Source organism: Drosophila obscura, unplaced genomic scaffold, assembly GCF_018151105.1.
Source record: "Drosophila obscura isolate BZ-5 IFL unplaced genomic scaffold, ASM1815110v1 contig_1, whole genome shotgun sequence".
NCBI lineage: Eukaryota > Metazoa > Arthropoda > Insecta > Diptera > Drosophilidae > Drosophila > Drosophila obscura.
In genome coordinates, this window is record NW_024542679.1 from 4,304,678 (window position 1) to 4,321,893 (window position 17,216).

The window sequence follows — 17,216 nt, forward strand, 5'->3', positions numbered from 1 at the left end:
ATTTCTTTCCTTTGACCCAGACTACGAGGCGGCGCTGTTACCTAACCAGTTGACTGCTTGTTTGGCGATTGATTGATTGCTCAGCGACAAGGTACATAGATTTCATTTGTTTTATACAAATTAAACACACAAAGTGCCCAGCCCAGCCCAGTCTGGCCCAAGCCATGAGTTGCGTTACTTTGCTTACAAACAGTCGAATGAATGAATGAATGAATGGAATGGTGGCGATAATTGGGTCACAGCTTGAATTTGGCTCAAGTGCAAGTGAAATGCAAAGCCAAAGGTCGAAACAAATTTATTTTAATATACAATATCAGTTATCTTTCGATTTAGGTCAGGAAAAATGCTAACTTTGATACTCGTGTACAGCGCAGTTTCATTTTGCACATCCCCTGTAATATTACCCCTGATATCCCCTATTTACAGCCACTTCAGCCACATACTTTTTCCTGCCAATTCCATTAATATATTTTAAATCAGGCAATAAGGTAACACAACACCATTTGAACTTTTTCGAACGTCTTCGTTTTGTGGCTTTCAATTTCATTTGGACTTGATTTGGGGTTTTTGGTGGCACTTTTTTTTTGCTTTGTTTTCGAGTCATTTGTTGGCTGTCCGCATTTTATTACACTCTCGCCCCGCTTTTGGCCGTTAATTAGCCTCAAAGTTTGACTTAGTATGGATGATTGTTTGGCGATTGTTGGGGGATATATTGTACAGACTTTGCGCAACTCGCGTTAGTCGCATGCGCGGATCGGCGCAGGACAGGTACGACAGATAGATGGCCGCCAGACAAACATTGATCCACATCCTGGCCGGCTTCTGCATATGCCTCTGCCTGTGCTTCTCGGATGCGGCCAGCGATGGTTCCAATGCGGCACAAATATTGAAATATGAGAATGAGAAAATGGATGGCGATGGCTATGCCTTCTCGTAAGTATGTTGCTGTGGATTTTCATCGGAAAATTACTCAAAGATATATCGTTTTTCCACAGTTTCGAGACGAGCGATGGTATATCGCGGCAGGAGACGGCCACGCTGAAGCATCCCGGCACCCCATTGGAGGCCATTGCCGTGCAAGGCAGCGTCAATTGGGTGGGACCCGATGGCGTGCACTACAAACTCAACTATCTGGCCGATGAGAACGGCTTCCAGCCCCAGGGCAAGCATCTGCCGCAGTTGGAAGCCACTCGCACGGCCTGAGCACTGATCACGTGATAGCTTTGGACTTTGTGAAGCAAATTAAATCACCAAATATGTAGCAGCAGGAGGAGGAGGAGCAGACACAATAGAAATTAAATATATATATGTATGTTATAATAAGTATATATACGTAGACACATGCGTTCGTTCGGCTATATACTACGGCCGACGGATTGACGGTGGAGTGCTGTTTGGGCATAAATTTTCACCCAACGAAATTGAATTGTATTCTAAGCATGAAATTAGCATATACATCTGTACGAGCATCTTCGAAACCCGTTTGCACTGCCACTGCCCCTGTCCGCCTCCGTCAGAGTACGTTTCGGATATGGATATGGAGAGTACGGGTATGCCGTAACAGAGGAGCTGACCAAACCGGTTCAATAAACACCCAACAAAGGTTGCCAAAAAATAAAACAACCCGAAATTCCAGCAACAATTAAAGAAGACAGACACAATGCTGGCAACGAAAGTGAGAACTCGCCCGTCCCAGGCTGACCATTGTTGGGCTATTAAGCAAGCAGCCTCTCATCGTTTATCAATCGCTAAATGTGAAATAATCGGTCCTGCCTCAGCCTAGACATGTCAGCCCTACCAGGCAGCATCTGCTGCAGATGATTGACGAGAGTATGTCCGAGTGGGTCCATTGTTTGGGATTCCTGCAATCGCATTACGCATGCGCCCCGTTGGGATATTGTAGGGCATGGCACGACCGCAGACACTGAACTGAAAGCGTCAGATATTGGCTGTCTTCTTGTCTTGTCTGCCGCTTCTGCTTTACTGGAACAACAAAAAATCGTTTTTTTATTTTATTGACTAAGGTCATCAACCAACACACAGGCCAGGCCGATAGCGCTGACGTTGAAGCTGAAGCTGAGGCTGAAGCTTCGATGCTGAGGCACTGAGGCGCTGAGGGGCACTGAGGCACTGACGATGGGCGATGGTGATTGTGATGGGCGATGATGATGCCGCGTAATCTTGAATCTCTCGTGCTGCCGCATCTTCACTTGAACAGCAAATGCAGCTGTGGAGGTTTTTCGTATCGTGTCGTTTCATTTCGTTTTCGTTGAAATATCTTTGGAGGTTAAAACGCCCAGCCTTAATCGGGAATTGTGTCAGCATTCAGCAGCAGTTGTTTCATTTGGGCGGAAAGGCTTATCTAACAAGTAGCATTTCCACTTAAGCATATGTATTTAAAATATTATTCAATTAATGTTTAATTTAATTAAATTCGTGCTAAATTCAGGGTTCTGTGAACCCAACTCCATGTTGGCTCTTTGTCAGTTCTCTGGCTGTTAGTTTAATTCATTTCCTACTAATGTTTCTGGGTAGTTATGTTGTCCACACTTCCTTACTGCTTGTTAGTTGAGATTATTCATGCTTAATTCACTTTATGCAACTCACTTTTTACCCTGGCATACGCTTGCAGAGGGTATTATGCTTTAGAGTAGATGCTGGCACAGCAGGGAAGGGGATTGCTGACTTTGCATATTTACTTTCAAAAATTTAATTTTATTGATTAGCTTTAAAAAAAAAAACAAACAAAGTAATTCAGTGATTAAAATTTTTTTAATTTTTAGAGGTAATTCCATTACAATGTACCAGTTATGGTATGTGGGCAATAATACATTTTTTATTTAATTTTCTTTAATTTTATATTAATTTTCATTTAGTTTTTCATTAAAAGTTGAGTATTAAGTCTTTTATTTTTATATGAATAATCTTTAGTTTTAAGAATTAATCTATTGGATTCAATTCAAACAAATTTTGATGCAAATCTGCCAAAATTTCATGGCAATGATGTCCGGCCAGGGTATCTAATGCTTCGGCTTTCAATGCTAGTTTTCCTTTCTCATTTTTTGTGGCTTATCTTTTTCATAACAATTTGTTTATAAGTGCAAACATAGCCATTGACCTATTGCCATATATATTGTACGTTATACGTTGTACGTGTGTATTGTACTTATAGAAAAACACGCGCATTGGCCAAATATTTGTGAAGAGGCCCCAAACATTTCATTATCACTTGCTCCATCATGCCCCATCTTTATCTTCATCGCCATATCCATCTCCGATCTCCGATCTCAGCTCTTCACTCTCCATCTCCATTTGGTGCTTCCAGCTCCCGTGGCGAGGCAATTGAGATGAGATTTGAGCGCACATCAAATGCCTAATGGGTTTTTATATTCGTTTTTTTTGTTTGTTGGTGGCTTGTTCAATTAAAAGCTTAAGACACTCACTCACCAGCACACTTGCAAACATTCGCTTGCCTTCAATTATATGCGTATGGGTGGATGGATTTTAGGTGTTTGTTATGGGCCACCTCTGTACGAGTCTTTTGTGGGGTTTTCTTCACGGATCGATGGCTCTCTATGTGTGGGTCTGTGTGGGGAGCACTTGGAGCTGGCGCGGCTGTTATAAATAGCTCAACGCTTATTACAGGGCGCCACACAACTCTTTAGCACCTAATTGTGATAACTACCGGAGCGAGCAGTGCAAACCTAACAAAGGATATTCCTAAAACTCGAGAAAAACCATATACAAATATGCAGTCTATCAACATTTGTGTCCTGGCAGTGTGCGCCTTTGTTCTCGTATCCTCGATCAGTGCAGCTCCCCTGGATGACTCGAAGCAGGCCACAATTCTGCGCTACGACAACGACAACATTGGCACCGATGGCTACAACTTTGGGTGAGTGTTTTGGGCAGAAAAAACATACTAAATGAGCTCATACGTATTGCCTTATTTCAGCTATGAGACCAGCGATGGTGTTACACGCCAGGAGCAGGCTGAGCTGAAGAACGCTGGTACCGATCAGGAGGCTCTCAGCGTGCGCGGATCCGTCAGCTGGGTGGCGCCCGATGGCCAGACCTACACCCTCCACTACATTGCCGATGAGAACGGTTTCCAGCCCCAGGGCGACCATCTGCCCCACAACTAAATGTGGCACATTTTGTGGCTAAGCTTAAACAGTATTTGTTCGTTCGTTTTTTGTAAAATATCTACATATATAAATATCCTATCCTAATAATAGTAATCATGTTAAATCTCTGAGCTGGATCTGGAAAATGGTTCTTACAATTAGCAGCGTTTCTTGAACCCGGATCAATGTAAATGCTATGCAAATCATAAGATTCGTTTTCTTTTTGTGTAGCAAAATATGCATAACATGTTTGGAGCATATTGAAAAGAAAAGTATGACGCAAATGAAGGTTTGGGCCGGGCTGTATAGCCTTTGATATATATTTCTCCCTATGTATATTCTTCATACACAACGTTGGGCATAGGCTAAGCAGGCATCGGTTTTGCTGTCTCGTCCGGCTGACCTTCGTATGGTTGAAATTTGCAAATTTTTTTGGCACGTTGAAACTAGTTTGGGTTTTTGTTTTCTTTGTAATTAATACATAATTAAAGCCGCGCATATGGAAATATATGCGAGCGATCTGGCCAGGCCACGAATGAAAACGAAGTTTCTGAAGGTTAATTTCTGGCGCTGATTTAAATTTCATGCGATGCTAATGAAATTTGGAAGATACGCCGATATACCAGCCAAAGATACACACATATAGCACACACAACACAGCCCAACAATAATCGCATTAATATGCATAAAATAAAAAGTGACAATGATCAAACTAGTTTTGGGCTAAACCGCTGCTGATGCCGATGCCGATTGAACGCATTGACTGCGGCTGCTATGATTCTGCTGCTGCTGTTGCTGCCGCTTCTTCAGCTGCTGACGTAGTTGCCATGCCCATGCCCAATTGAGGCTTGAGCATGATCTGCATAAATGTGTCTGCTTGATTTACATATATATTACAGGCAGCTCAGATTTAACTTCTGCTGACCCGCCGCTTACATTTAGCACGTTTTTCCCATACTAGGAATGATTGGTTCTGTAGGTTCTGAATGTTATTTTTGATCTACATCATTATGGAAACCAGTACATTATGTAACAATGTAACAAGTACATCCATGTAACTTTTACAACTCTAACATTATTTAAACATTTTTAACATGTTCAAACAGGGATTTGTTCCTTTATAAAAGGATCCCTTCAGCCTCCAGCCATAAGTGGTTCTTATTCCTTATTCCATCTTAATCTTATGTCATCTTAATGTATCGGCCAGGGGGAATGTCTCGCCCACTGAGAATGGGCAACAAAAGCACAGCTTGGCTTGCATTTGGTTTTTGTATTCTGATCGATTCGTATATCAAGTCAATTATGTTTGGCTACATGTTTGACTAGTTCCGCTGCTGCACTTTAAATAATAGCGGCAGATCTCAAATATTTTTTTAACTATAAAAGCGTAGACGAAACCATCGTTAAGTATCATTCGAGAACCGAAGACCAAACAACAAACAACCAACAATCACCATGAAGTTCCTCATTGTCTTCGTTGCCCTCTTCGCCCTGGCCCTCGCCGCCCCCCCTAGTGTGGAAGTCCTCCGTCAGGTTTCCGATGTTGGACCCGAGAGCTTCAGCAACTCGTAAGTCATTCAAGAAGTTTAGCATCAAGGATCAGCTCTAATTTTTACCTGTTTGGATAGCTTCGAAACCAGCGATGGAACATCCGCCCAGGCTGAGGGACAGCTGAAAAACGTCGGCAGCGAGAATGAGGCCATTTCCGTCAAGGGATCCTACCGTTTTATCGCTGATGATGGCGTCACCTACGAGGTCACCTACATCGCTGATGAGAACGGTTTCCAGCCCTCCGGCGCTCATATTCCAGTTGTCTAAGCTAAGCCGCTGAAGTCAACTTTGATTGCATCCCTTGTTAATATCCCCAAAAAATATCCCAAAAGCGATCTTATCTTTTCGAACAAATTCGAAAGGATCAAAATCTAAGTCAATTGTTGAATATTAAAGAAAATAATGAATACCTAACATCTGAAATTCTTTTCAATTAAATACATCCTGGTTTTATACAAAGTGGTTCTGGCGGAGCAACTAAACTTTTAGGTGAAGAAATGAACTTTCCAAATGAAAGTGTCTGTCTTAACCACATGTAGATACTCGTATACTACAAAATGTTGCCTATTTATGCAGAATGACTGAGCCATTCAGTTCATATGGAATTCATATGGAATACTATATTTGTGTACTATTTACATACAAATTAACTAGCTCATATACAAATTCTTACAAATGTATGGGCCATAGGCAGACATTTTTTGGCAGAGGAAATTGTGAATTGTTGAAAGGCAGTCGGGCAACTCTGACTACTTATTTTTGTTTCAGATACCTAGACCTAAGAGCAAAATAAATAATTTAAAATTTAAAAATGTATAATTTATTTAATTTAATTTGGTTTATTGATAATTTATTACCAGTACTTGTATGAGTTTATTGAACCACGTCGGGACAAATTTTCATTTTTCTTTGGCGTGAAAATGTTTCTAAATAATTTATTTCTGATTTGCGACCACTTGACAAGCGGATCACTTCTTGGATCTTGGATATGGCACGCCTTATGATTACATTTCACGTTCAAGATAAAAAAATCAAAAAAATTATAAAATCTGCTAATTAATTCTTTTTCTTCTATTATAATTTTTTTGTATAAAAAGTGTAAAAGAGTTTTATTAAATGAAGCACAGACACATAAATAACCACCTGCTTTGTGAACTTAACTAGATTTATGTATGCAAATGGAATTCAATGAAAATAAGTGCCCTGGCAGTGGTAGCGCAACTACAACAAGAGAACACCATCTGCCTCAACGGCATGGCGGGAAATACATTTATACATGGTGAGTATCATAGACTATTAACGACTCCTCAGCCCTAACCCAAAACTAATATCACACTTTTTACATTATGTTTTGGACATGTTTGACCAGTTTGCCAGCGATTTGAATAATCGCGAAGAGCTTGCGAACTATAAAAGGGTTTGAGCAGCCATCAGTTGGTACCATTCGTCGCACACTCTTCGAGAACCGCAGACCAAAAACCACAAACCAACAATCACCATGAAGTTCCTCATTGTCTTCGTTGCCCTCTTCGCTCTGGCCCTCGCCGCCCCCCCTGCGGAAATCCTCCGCTCCGAATCTGATGTTGGACCCGAGAGCTACAAATATGCGTAAGTCCTTAAACAGAGCTCAACATCAACCAGGAGAATCTAACTTTGATTCAATTTGGATAGATACGAGACCAGCGACGGAACCTCCGCTGATGAGGCTGGACAGCTGAACAACGTCGGCACCGAGCAGGAGGCCATCTCCGTCAAGGGATCCTACAGGTTCATCGCTGATGATGGCGTCACCTACGAGGTCACCTACATCGCTGATGAGAACGGTTTCCAGCCCCAGGGCGCTCATCTGCCCGTTGCCCCCGAGGCATAAGTTGAGTTGCTTCCAATCCAAGCAGCTTCAAAGCTATCCTGCCATCCAAATCCCTTGTTACCTCCCCCAAAAACTTCCTCAATCCCGATTTTCGAATCCTTATTTTAAAGGAAAGAGAACTAAGTCAAAAGCCCCCAAAATTTGTTGAATATTAAAGAAAAATGAGTACCTAAACTAAATAGAATTGTGTTTTGTTGTTTTGCAATCCAATAGGTTTGAAATTGGAGATCTCAAATGGTAAATGGGAATAGATCTGCAAGCGGCATTGATATTTGATCGAAACTGCTTATATTGCATCATAATAAATTTGATTTGGAAGCTACTAAATAATAATACGAGTATTGAGGTGCAAGAAATAAGTTTGAGAACGTCTTACGGTCGGGTGATTGATTACTAATTGATACTAATACTAAAATACATGTACATACTCGTATATTCATTCTTTCGATGATAATATGAGAAATGACAATGGCACAAACACAATGCACGACGATCAATAGCAAAACTAAAAGACTCTCGACTGGGGAACACGCTCGCTTCTAATATTAGTTAAAATATAAGATTTCTATTGGTGGATTAAGGGTAGGAATATCCTGATTTTGAGTACTCTTATAACCGAATAGGCACACAGATATGATGACATGGAATATTCTCTCTTGCAAGGGCTTGAGAAAGCGATTTTGTTGCACACACTCTGCCTAGCCGATTACACCCTGGTTGTTGGGTATGAAAAGTGTTAATCTGTAATTAAAATGTGTTTTATTGAATTTTTTCATTATTCTTGATTCGCTTTCCTTTGTTTTTATTACTATTCGTACGATTTTTTTGAAATTTTTTTCCGATGAGGACATTATCTAGAAGTTCTGACGATCCGCCTCCCCGTATAAAAGGGCCCCAGCAATCGATCAACAGCTCAGTTAAGTGCAGCTAAGTGTGACTGACGATGCTTTCCCATTCTAGTACGTGTCTGATTATACTGCTGGCAGCAGGTGTCTGCCTGGCTCTGCCAGCCGGAGACGATGCCCAGGCGGAGACCCTGAAGCTGGAGAGCGAGAACAATGGCGTGGATAAGTATTCCTTCGCGTGAGTATATCTGCAAGGGGAGATGTGTGGGAGTCAATCAGCTAATTGTGGACTTTCTTTAATGCAACTGCAGCTACGAGACCAGCAATGGCATATCACGGACTGAGGAGGGCGTTGTAAAGCCCGGCGCCACCGAGGAGGATGGCGCGCTATCTGTGACGGGCACCACCAGCTGGTCGGCTCCTGATGGCAAGAAATACGAGATTAGCTTCACGGCCGACGAGACTGGCTATCATCCAAAGTTCCGACTGGTGGCCTAGGATCGATCTTCTGTTGCCATCCCATCGCTAGTTTAAGCTGAATAAAGCGAGCATTCCTAAAATCCAAAATCCCAATGATCATTGTTTCCATCGGTTTAAGCTGGCAGAATAGCAAAGCTTAGGCAACAGAATCCACACGATTTTAAATATCTGTGGCTCTTCTCTGAGGTCATTGGAACTCCTTTGTGCGGAGCTTTGTTACAGATTTATTGAAAATTTATAAAAAAAAACTAAAAATACTAGACAAATAAAAAAAGAGTGTTTTGTAAATTTGAATAATGAAATATTTATGTTTTTCGATTCTTTTCAAGTTGAATCTTCAGCATGGCATATATTATCGTCGTATTAGGCTTTTAAACGACCAAACTCCAAGCCAAAACGAAGACCCAAACGCCAACCAAAACCAGACCAGACACAACAAATTAACATTGACTTTGCCGATTATGTTTTGGACATGTTTGACTAGTTCGGCCGCCGCCGCACTTTGAATAATCGCGAAGAGCTTGCGAACTATAAAAGGGTTCCAGCAGCCATCAGTTGGTACCATTCGTCGCAAACTCTTCGAGAACCGCAGACCAAAAACCACAAACCAACAATCACCATGAAGTTCCTCATTGTCTTCGTTGCCCTCTTCGCCCTGGCCCTCGCCGCCCCCGTTGATGATGTGACAATCCTCCGCTCCGAATCTGATGTTGGACCCGAGAGCTTCAAATATGCGTAAGTCCTTAAAAATAGCAAAACATCAACCAGCAGGATCTAACAATGACTCAATTTGGATAGATTCGAGACCAGCGATGGATCAGCCGCCGATGCTGTGGGACAGCTGAACAACGTCGGCACCGAGCAGGAGGCCATCTCCGTCAAGGGATCCTACAGGTTCATCGCTGATGATGGCGTCACCTACGAGGTCACCTACATCGCTGATGAGAACGGTTTCCAGCCCCAGGGCGCTCATCTGCCCGTTGCCCCCGAGGCATAAGTTAAGTTGCTTCCAATCCAAGCAGCTTTAATGCCATCGAGTCCCTTGTTACTTGCCTCAAACCGATTTTCCAAACCTTTCATTGAAAAGGAAAAGGATCTAAGTCAAAAGCACCAATTTGTTGAACATTAAAGAAAAATGAGTATATAAAAAACTTCTGTTTTTAAATTCCACTGCCAGAAACTAAAATGTTGTGCAACTGCAGATGAAATATTACAGACGATTGAATATATATCGAATTAGCTTTAAAGGCTGATTAGCTGTACAGGCAATCAGAGGCAATATAGATCAATATTGAGGATTATAGGGGCAATGGAGAGTACACATAGGAATATTCGTTACATCCTCAATGTTACCACAGGAACAACAGCAGAAACTTAACACAGCACAGTAAATAATCTTACGACTATGTGATACCCTAAGTGATACGATTTCAGGCTTATAATTTACATATAAAAATATATTCAACAGAAGACAGTCAACTACTGGCAGTGAAAAGGATTATATTGTAAGTATTTTGCTTTGCGTTGAGATGGGCAACGACCAAAGCAGACGATCCGGACGAGCCCATGAGGACAAAAATGGTGATGAATCTTTAAAAGGAAGGCAAACGCTGTTGCCGTGCCAAACGCTGATGAACAAGAAGTGCCTGAGCAGCTCACTGGGACATCGTCTGAAAAGCGACAAATTAAATTAATGGGAATGTTCCGTGTGCAAGGAAAATTGTACCGAACGCAGCCCAATGGCTCCAGCATGTGGGCTTGTCATGTGCAAGTCTTGCATATCGCGATTGAATTCAATGTTTGCATGTCCCAACTGTCCGGTGTGCAAGCAAAAGATGGGCAAAGCATTTGCTACGTGTGCATTTTTTATACAATTTTATTTGAGTTAAAACAAACAAAAACAGATGACAAATGATGACAGAAAAATAAAAATATGCACCAAACAAACTTTAGAATGTGGCTGACAGCTGATTGGCGCGATAGTTTACACGACTGAAATATTCGACATATGAAACAATCATAACTGAAACTGAAGTGAAACCATAAGTTAACTTTCTGTCCTCCTATGATTTTCCCATGTAAAAAACACTGAGTTTTACCCATAACTCAATCAATAACTCAACCCTAGTGTAACCACCCTATAAGTGTTCCAATCTATTTGCTGTGTTAATAGGTACATTGTCCGTCGTTTTACTCTTTTCCCCACCCATAAGCAAAAGCTTAGCCCCAAATTTCTGGTATCCAATCTGCAGATTGTGATGACGGCGTAGCGCACTTCCAGGCTTTGCTTTTAATTGGCTCTGCAAATCGAACGACTGAGACAACAAACTTGAAATTTTTCTGGCATACTTCTGGGCTACAATTGAATTATTGCTAGCGTGACTTATTGACTCGTGCCAGCTCGTGCCACATGCAAATTATTTATTTATGCTCTCACACTGAAAAGAAACAGTAATGCCAATTAATATGCAAATTTGTGCGCACATCATCAGTCATTGCCAAACTTGATGGCAATATTTCAATTACAATTGGTTGCTAGCCAGCATCCGGCAGAGGACACGCTGGTCACTGATTGCAATTGCGATTGCGGGTCGATAATGTGCACCCTGAAGTGCAAACATCTTCCTCATTGCATTCAGATTTGCTCATCAATCAGATTGCGTGGCTGCCTGCCCATTGATTGGCCGACAAGTGGCCTACGAGTCGCATAATTAACAACAAATAGTCAATACAAATGATTGCTGTAGCTGGACCCACAATCTACAACCCACAATCGTTCCGTTTTGTAGGTGTCAAGCGATAAATATTTATGCATTTTATAGAACGGCACATGCCGAATGGGAAATTAGCCAAAAATGTCTTGAAAGAACCAAATATTGATCAATGATTTACGATTAGCAAACCGTCAGAGGCGTAGCTTAACAGCAGGGGGGAGAACATGTGAAATATAACTTCTGAATACAAAAACGCAGTAGCATTATCCATTTATTCTGGGAATTAATGAATCAGTTGAACAAACAAATTAGGTAGATATCTGAAGAAGCTCAATACCCTCTGACTACGCGCATGATTAGGTTCAAAACGGAACAGTATAGCGACTATTGAATGCCTTTCATTTGATATTTAAGCATACATATAAAGAGCCAAAAATCATCGCGAGAACTAAGGAAGTTATTTGAACAAATTGGTTTCTAGCTAATTTGTAAACTATTTCATTGCCTTTGCTTGGGTTGGGGTCCCCATTTTATGCATATAATATTCTAGAAATAAATGACAAATGATTTAAATAAACACATAAATAATCATGCAGTGTGCTTGATATTATATACGAGTATAACCGTACGTTTATTATGTGGACAGGCACACACAGGCTTGGATGATGTTTCAAGAGGCTTGTTGGCTCTTGGCTGTTGGCTGTTCTCCTCGGTGTTAGGCAGACGCACACAAATAAAGAATACTACCAATACAGAGAGCCAGCTGAGCGAGCCAACAGGCAGAGGCAGTGGCCAGCGTCTACGTCCGCTTCTAATGTTTTATAATGTTTAACTAATATTATCAACATTGTCAATTCGCTGCCGAACATCGTGGGGTGTGTTCCATTCTGTGACGCTTGCTCCGTAACGAAAAATCTCGTGAGAAACGCGTCCGCCGTTCTTCGTTCTTCGTTGCAAATTCAAAATATTTATACTAATAATATATATGCCCAATTATTTATGGTTTTTAAACGTGATCAAAAGCAGTCGATAATCGTATACTAAAGAGGCGTGAAAATAAAATAAGTTTGTGTCTAATTTAAATACAAATCGAAGTCAAGCATCGGAATCGAAATGAGCCTTAAATCAGTGGCCATTGTTTGTGCTGTAAGTGAAAGTGATACGATACAATTCGAATTATGTTTAATTATTAAAAAACGCATCCATTTCAAGCTGCTGCTGGCACTGTGTCTGAGCCATGTCCTGGGTGCCGTGACCACAGTGCGTCCTTACAAGTTTGGCTTCACCATCGATGAGCAGCAGCATCGGGCGGAGCAGAGAGGTGAGTAACGGACAGCTGGGCTAATGACGCTAATTAAACCATTAGCCATAAGCCACACGTAGACTTCTGTGCGTTCATTTATTGACACCAAAACCGAAATATGTAAATAGAGATGCGTCATTGTCGTCCCAATGGTCGTTAGAGACGGCTGGTGGCAGATGCAAGGAATGCAGCCGCCGCTGCAAGTGCAACAGCATTAGCCAAAAAAAGGCAATAACATTTGACTTTTGTACCCAGTACCGAGTACCGACTACCGAGTGGTTTGTGCAATGCCACACACAATACAAGTTTCGTTTGCTGTAACTGCTGCTGCTGCTGCTGCAGGGGCTGCAGCTGAGCGACAGGTCACCAGGCAATTGAAATACTCGCACCAGTCAACAGTCCACAGTCAACGTCACCATTGGACGGTCAGCAATTAGCGGATGTCTGGATGGGAGAAGACCATTTCATTGTGTATATGATGGCATGGTCGTTATGATTTTTATTTCTATGCTGAATCGGTAATAAAGTTTTCAGAAAAACGAAAACGAAACTCGAACCATTTGCATAACATGTAGCCGTGTCACAGAAGCGTTGCCTTATTTATGGTTTTTCTTTCTTTAGTTAATGCTAATTCACAACAAATAAAAAACGACCACATTTCAATATTTATAAGTATAATTCTGGCATATAAAATGCCAGAGTTGAGTCCACAATTCGAATTTCATTCCAAATTTCATCGATTTTCGACTCTCGGGGGGGAACTTGTTGTTGATTTGCTCGTGTGTGTGTGTGTGTGTGTGTGGGGGGAGATGTGTTTGTTGGAAGTTGAGTTCCTCAACAAACATCTTTTATCAAACATCTATGATATCATTTTCTAATACACCGTTTTCGAGCATACTTTAAGGCGTGTCGCCCCCCTGTTAAATTCGATATTAGTATGCAGATGACACTTATTTTTATTGCTGATATAAAAGTGTAGTTAATTTATATTGATTTGTATTTAATAGTTTCCATTATTCGGCTTAATTCAATGAACAATTCAAACGCCCATCTATTGGCACAAAAGAATAATAATTATTTTTGCATCCAACTGAAATCGATCGTGACAAATGCGAAAGTGACACGATGCCATATACCAAATATAAAACAAACAAGCGAAAGCCAATTTATTAAAGCCGTTCAAACGTGTTAGCAAGTACAGGTTAAAGCCAGATCCAGAGCCAAATCCAAAACCAGTTTAAGACCGAAAGGCCACAAACTCGGAATAACGTTAACCAAACCAAACGAGTGGGTGGCTGTGTCTGTGGCTGTAGCTGGCCAGGATGCATGACTGGCAGGCACACCTCTCAGGGGGAAGATTAGGTATAATCTTTAAGAATGTTGCGCAGCATAAAATCTATTTTCATGCGTAGGCAGGTGCCGAAGGGTTGGGGGCGACTAGTCGCCGGATTTGAAACCAGCTCAAAAGTTATGATCATCATTATCGATACAGTTTATTAGATCTTAATCTTTATGGGGCTGTCGGGGCAGGTTATGAAACGAATTAAAACACACGGATCGCCGCCAAATTCGCATTCATATTCGAAGAACGAACATAAAAGATTCTGTATAGGAATCTCAGCTAATCTCGTTTCCCGATTCACAGACGAACGAGGCATTGTCATGGGCGAGTTTGGGTTCATCACCGCCGATGGTATTTACCATGTGACGGTCTATGCCACCGACGAAGAGGGCAAGTTTCGCATCTTGTCAATGAAGAGTTATCCCTATGCAGGACCCATCGCGCCCAGTGAGTATCCACATTTAAGCTGAACGAATTGCTGCCACTTACATTGTGCTTTCCAGAGACCGTCGCTGTCACCACCAGCACCACAACCAGAGCCCCACCACCGCCGGCAGCTTTGCCCAAGTACAACTTTAACACGGAGGCCTGCTCGGGTTGCTTCCTGAAGAAGTCCCCAGCCGTGGGCAGTCCCAAAACTGAGATTCGTACGCTCTCCAAGCCGCTGCCACCGCTGGCTGCCGCTGGACAGAAAGGTAAGCTAACGCCCAGTCGGCTGGAAGCGGCCCCACAGGATTATGGACTCAATGTCCAGCTGCCCTTCCTGCAGTCCATTGCCCAGACCATAGAGGTGGCCACGCGACAGGGCCAAAGCCAGAGTCCAGCAGGAACACAGCAAAACACGAATACGAATAGCAACATCAATTCCTACACTAACACACACACCGACACCAGCACCATCACCAGCACCCAGCACACATATGCACCCACCACAAACCCAAGGCCACTCAACAAGCGCATAAAAGTTGGTCTCGACTTGGCCATGACCACATACACCACCTCCAAGGCCGCCGTCACGGGTCACGTGATCAGTCAGATGCAGAATTCAAAATCTCCGAGCAGTAACTCAAAAGTAGACTACGATGTGGGCATCATCAATACGGCTGAAAAGGTTTCTGCGTCAACCCCGGGCGCTTTTAGCTATGCCACGCAGCCAGCGGCGACCTTTGACCCGTTGAACATCAAACTGGATGCGAATGCTGTGAGGCAAGCCAGTAAATTCGCTTCCAGCGGGAAGGCTCCCCTGGCCTTGGCAGATCAGCCAATTGTTCCGCGCGCCACAGTACCCGCAAATCAGGTGAAAATCTTTTCCGTGGGTCCAATCAGCGAGCAGAGTTCCCCATTCACTTCCGCTGTTAGCCACTCCACTGTGCCGCTGGCCAGTAACGTTGTGCAGCAGACGCATCCTGCCACGTTCTCCAGCCCTGCTTCCGCGCATCCTGCTGCTGGACAGATATACGGATTGGGTGCACAACCCTCAACACAATTCGCACAATTCCCAGCACCGATACAGAGCACACAACAACAATTGCACACACCAACAACACTCACACAGAGCCCACACCAGAGATATCCCTTGAGTAAGCCCGAAAAGGGGACATGTTATTTAGATCTAAGCTATTTTCGTAGGGAATATCAATATTTTCAAACTAAATCCGATCGATACGTAGACATCAAGCTATAGCGGTTAAAACTTAGTTTTTTTTTCCATTCAAACGATTGGAAAATCAATATAGATCGGAAAATATAGCGTAAAGTGGGTGGAAATTTCTTTAAAGAGCCAATGGCACAGTGGCGCTGAAGTTACATTGTAATTCTACGATTTTTTTTAGAACTAAGCAATATTACGTGCATTTTACAATGAGTGGAGGTTTGTGTCCTTACTAAAAAAATTCCCATCAACTTCCCATTTATCAGATACACCAACGCAGACGGGACTTTCTGCAGCAGGCGGTCTTTCACCAACCGGAAATGCAGCCCGTAAGTCCATTGGGGGTTGAATACAAATGAAGCCAATAAATCTCTTCTGTTCTCCTAAAATCCCCACAGCAACTAAGATCGGTGGAAACCCCGCTGTTGTAGGTGTCTCTGGTGGAAGCTTACCTCAAGGAAATACAGGAAATGGAGGCGTAGCTGGTGGCGCATTAGGTGGAAGTTTCCCGCAGGGAAATGCAGGAAATGGAGGCGTATCAGGTGCAACACAGAGTGGCGCATCAGGTGGGGGCTTCCCTCAAGGAAATGCAGGAAATAGAGGCGTATCAGGTGCACCACAGAGTGGCGCATCACGTGGAAGCTTGCCGAGTGGATTTGGAGGAGTATCTGGTGGAGCTGTATCGACTGCAAGTCGACCCGCTGGATCAGCAGCTGGAGGTGCAAGCTTGCCAGCAGGATCCTTGCCACATGGTGGTTCTGCAGGTGGGAGTGGACTGACAGGAACCGTATACCGTGGAAACGGACCAGCTGGAAGCGGGTCTGGTGTCAGTGCATCGGATGCAGCATCGGGAGATCTGTACAAGTTCAAGTACATTCTGGACTACAACGGACACGAGGAAACGGGCAGTCGGAATGGCGATAAAGAGGGAAATTACTTTGCCATCGGCGAGGATGCAGTGCGGCGGACCGTCGAGTACATAGCGAACGAGTTTGGCTTCCAGCCGCATATCAGTTGGCAGAAACTGGATGACAAGAGTGTGCTGCCCGAGGAGAACTCCCTGAAGCACTACGAGTTCAAGTGGTTCAAGGAAGCGCAGTGAACGCCTCCCAAATCCGAGGGATTCGGTCGTTTTCGAGTGTAGATTCTTGTCCCGTCCCCCCTTGCTGTACATAACAATTTGCTATTTTTTGAATAAAGACAAAGAGATTAACAAATAAGAACGGATACCGTTTTGAATTGGGCGTTTTTTTTATTTTTGTTGAAAGTTTTTTTGCCTTAAATTAACTAAATTCTTAGAGGGTTTCGGTGTGTGGGCGTTGCTGATGTTTGT

The 17,216-nt window shown here is 42.8% G+C and overlaps 6 protein-coding genes across 9 annotated transcripts; all 6 read left to right on the top strand.

The window, feature by feature from the left end:
• The first annotated feature begins 725 nt into the window (after positions 1–725).
• Positions 726–1,530, top strand: LOC111071538 (endocuticle structural protein SgAbd-6). 2 transcript variants are annotated; one of them, XM_022362945.2, is made up of 2 exons: positions 726–933; positions 996–1,530. In XM_022362945.2, exons 1-2 carry the CDS (start codon positions 782–784, stop codon positions 1,201–1,203), a joined length of 360 nt encoding a protein of 119 aa, XP_022218637.2. In that variant the 5' UTR covers positions 726–781; the 3' UTR covers positions 1,204–1,530. The 2 variants fall into 2 exon arrangements, with proteins under 2 accessions (XP_022218637.2, XP_022218638.2); XM_022362946.2 differs by having other exon boundaries at positions 859–937.
• A 2,133-nt stretch (positions 1,531–3,663) lies between these two features.
• LOC111071561 (endocuticle structural protein SgAbd-6) lies at positions 3,664–4,245 on the top strand. Its single transcript, XM_022362973.2, has 2 exons — positions 3,664–3,895; positions 3,956–4,245. Exons 1-2 carry the CDS (start codon positions 3,750–3,752, stop codon positions 4,143–4,145), a joined length of 336 nt encoding a protein of 111 aa, XP_022218665.1. The 5' UTR covers positions 3,664–3,749; the 3' UTR covers positions 4,146–4,245.
• Positions 4,246–5,546: 1,301 nt separating this feature from the next.
• On the top strand, positions 5,547–6,092 carry LOC111071559 (larval cuticle protein 65Ag1-like). The gene is made up of 2 exons (XM_022362971.2): positions 5,547–5,695; positions 5,756–6,092. Exons 1-2 carry the CDS (start codon positions 5,583–5,585, stop codon positions 5,943–5,945), a joined length of 303 nt encoding a protein of 100 aa, XP_022218663.1. The 5' UTR covers positions 5,547–5,582; the 3' UTR covers positions 5,946–6,092.
• A 1,007-nt stretch (positions 6,093–7,099) lies between these two features.
• LOC111071521 (larval cuticle protein 65Ag1-like) lies at positions 7,100–10,013 on the top strand. Of its 2 annotated transcripts, XM_041591721.1 has the most exons (3): positions 7,100–7,286; positions 7,350–7,416; positions 9,739–10,013. In XM_041591721.1, exons 1-3 carry the CDS (start codon positions 7,177–7,179, stop codon positions 9,868–9,870), a joined length of 309 nt encoding a protein of 102 aa, XP_041447655.1. In that variant the 5' UTR covers positions 7,100–7,176; the 3' UTR covers positions 9,871–10,013. The 2 variants fall into 2 exon arrangements, with proteins under 2 accessions (XP_041447655.1, XP_022218618.2); XM_022362926.2 differs by lacking the exons at positions 7,100–7,286; positions 7,350–7,416 and adding an exon at positions 9,053–9,608 and having other exon boundaries at positions 9,672–10,013.
• Positions 8,447–8,960, top strand: LOC111071520 (endocuticle structural protein SgAbd-6). The gene is made up of 2 exons (XM_022362925.2): positions 8,447–8,631; positions 8,705–8,960. Exons 1-2 carry the CDS (start codon positions 8,492–8,494, stop codon positions 8,889–8,891), a joined length of 327 nt encoding a protein of 108 aa, XP_022218617.1. The 5' UTR covers positions 8,447–8,491; the 3' UTR covers positions 8,892–8,960.
• A 2,435-nt stretch (positions 10,014–12,448) lies between the features above and the next one.
• On the top strand, positions 12,449–17,115 carry LOC111071535 (protein lethal(3)malignant blood neoplasm 1). Of its 2 annotated transcripts, none has more exons than XM_022362939.2 (6): positions 12,449–12,733; positions 12,800–12,908; positions 14,536–14,679; positions 14,736–15,812; positions 16,150–16,212; positions 16,282–17,115. In XM_022362939.2, exons 1-6 carry the CDS (start codon positions 12,701–12,703, stop codon positions 16,983–16,985), a joined length of 2,130 nt encoding a protein of 709 aa, XP_022218631.2. In that variant the 5' UTR covers positions 12,449–12,700; the 3' UTR covers positions 16,986–17,115. The 2 variants fall into 2 exon arrangements, with proteins under 2 accessions (XP_022218631.2, XP_041449072.1); XM_041593138.1 differs by having other exon boundaries at positions 12,452–12,733; positions 14,736–14,927.
• The last annotated feature ends 101 nt before the right edge of the window (positions 17,116–17,216 follow it).

What these genes read in the sequence shown, in the direction of transcription:
- LOC111071538 (XM_022362945.2), top strand. Translation starts at nt 782, where the DNA reads ATGGCCGCCAGACAAACATTGATCCACATCCTGGCCGGCTTCTGCATA. An exon ending in GGCGATGGCTATGCCTTCTC is followed by an intron (nt 934 to 995) that starts GTAAGTATGTTG and finishes GTTTTTCCACAG; the next exon opens with TTTCGAGACGAGCGATGGTA.
- LOC111071561 (XM_022362973.2), top strand. Translation starts at nt 3,750, where the DNA reads ATGCAGTCTATCAACATTTGTGTCCTGGCAGTGTGCGCCTTTGTTCTC. An exon ending in ACCGATGGCTACAACTTTGG is followed by an intron (nt 3,896 to 3,955) that starts GTGAGTGTTTTG and finishes GCCTTATTTCAG; the next exon opens with CTATGAGACCAGCGATGGTG.
- LOC111071559 (XM_022362971.2), top strand. Translation starts at nt 5,583, where the DNA reads ATGAAGTTCCTCATTGTCTTCGTTGCCCTCTTCGCCCTGGCCCTCGCC. An exon ending in CCCGAGAGCTTCAGCAACTC is followed by an intron (nt 5,696 to 5,755) that starts GTAAGTCATTCA and finishes CTGTTTGGATAG; the next exon opens with CTTCGAAACCAGCGATGGAA.
- LOC111071520 (XM_022362925.2), top strand. Translation starts at nt 8,492, where the DNA reads ATGCTTTCCCATTCTAGTACGTGTCTGATTATACTGCTGGCAGCAGGT. An exon ending in GTGGATAAGTATTCCTTCGC is followed by an intron (nt 8,632 to 8,704) that starts GTGAGTATATCT and finishes ATGCAACTGCAG; the next exon opens with CTACGAGACCAGCAATGGCA.
- LOC111071521 (XM_022362926.2), top strand. Translation starts at nt 9,493, where the DNA reads ATGAAGTTCCTCATTGTCTTCGTTGCCCTCTTCGCCCTGGCCCTCGCC. An exon ending in CCCGAGAGCTTCAAATATGC is followed by an intron (nt 9,609 to 9,671) that starts GTAAGTCCTTAA and finishes CAATTTGGATAG; the next exon opens with ATTCGAGACCAGCGATGGAT.
- LOC111071535 (XM_022362939.2), top strand. Translation starts at nt 12,701, where the DNA reads ATGAGCCTTAAATCAGTGGCCATTGTTTGTGCT. An exon ending in ACACCAGAGATATCCCTTGA is followed by an intron (nt 15,813 to 16,149) that starts GTAAGCCCGAAA and finishes CCCATTTATCAG; the next exon opens with ATACACCAACGCAGACGGGA. An exon ending in ACCAACCGGAAATGCAGCCC is followed by an intron (nt 16,213 to 16,281) that starts GTAAGTCCATTG and finishes AAATCCCCACAG; the next exon opens with CAACTAAGATCGGTGGAAAC.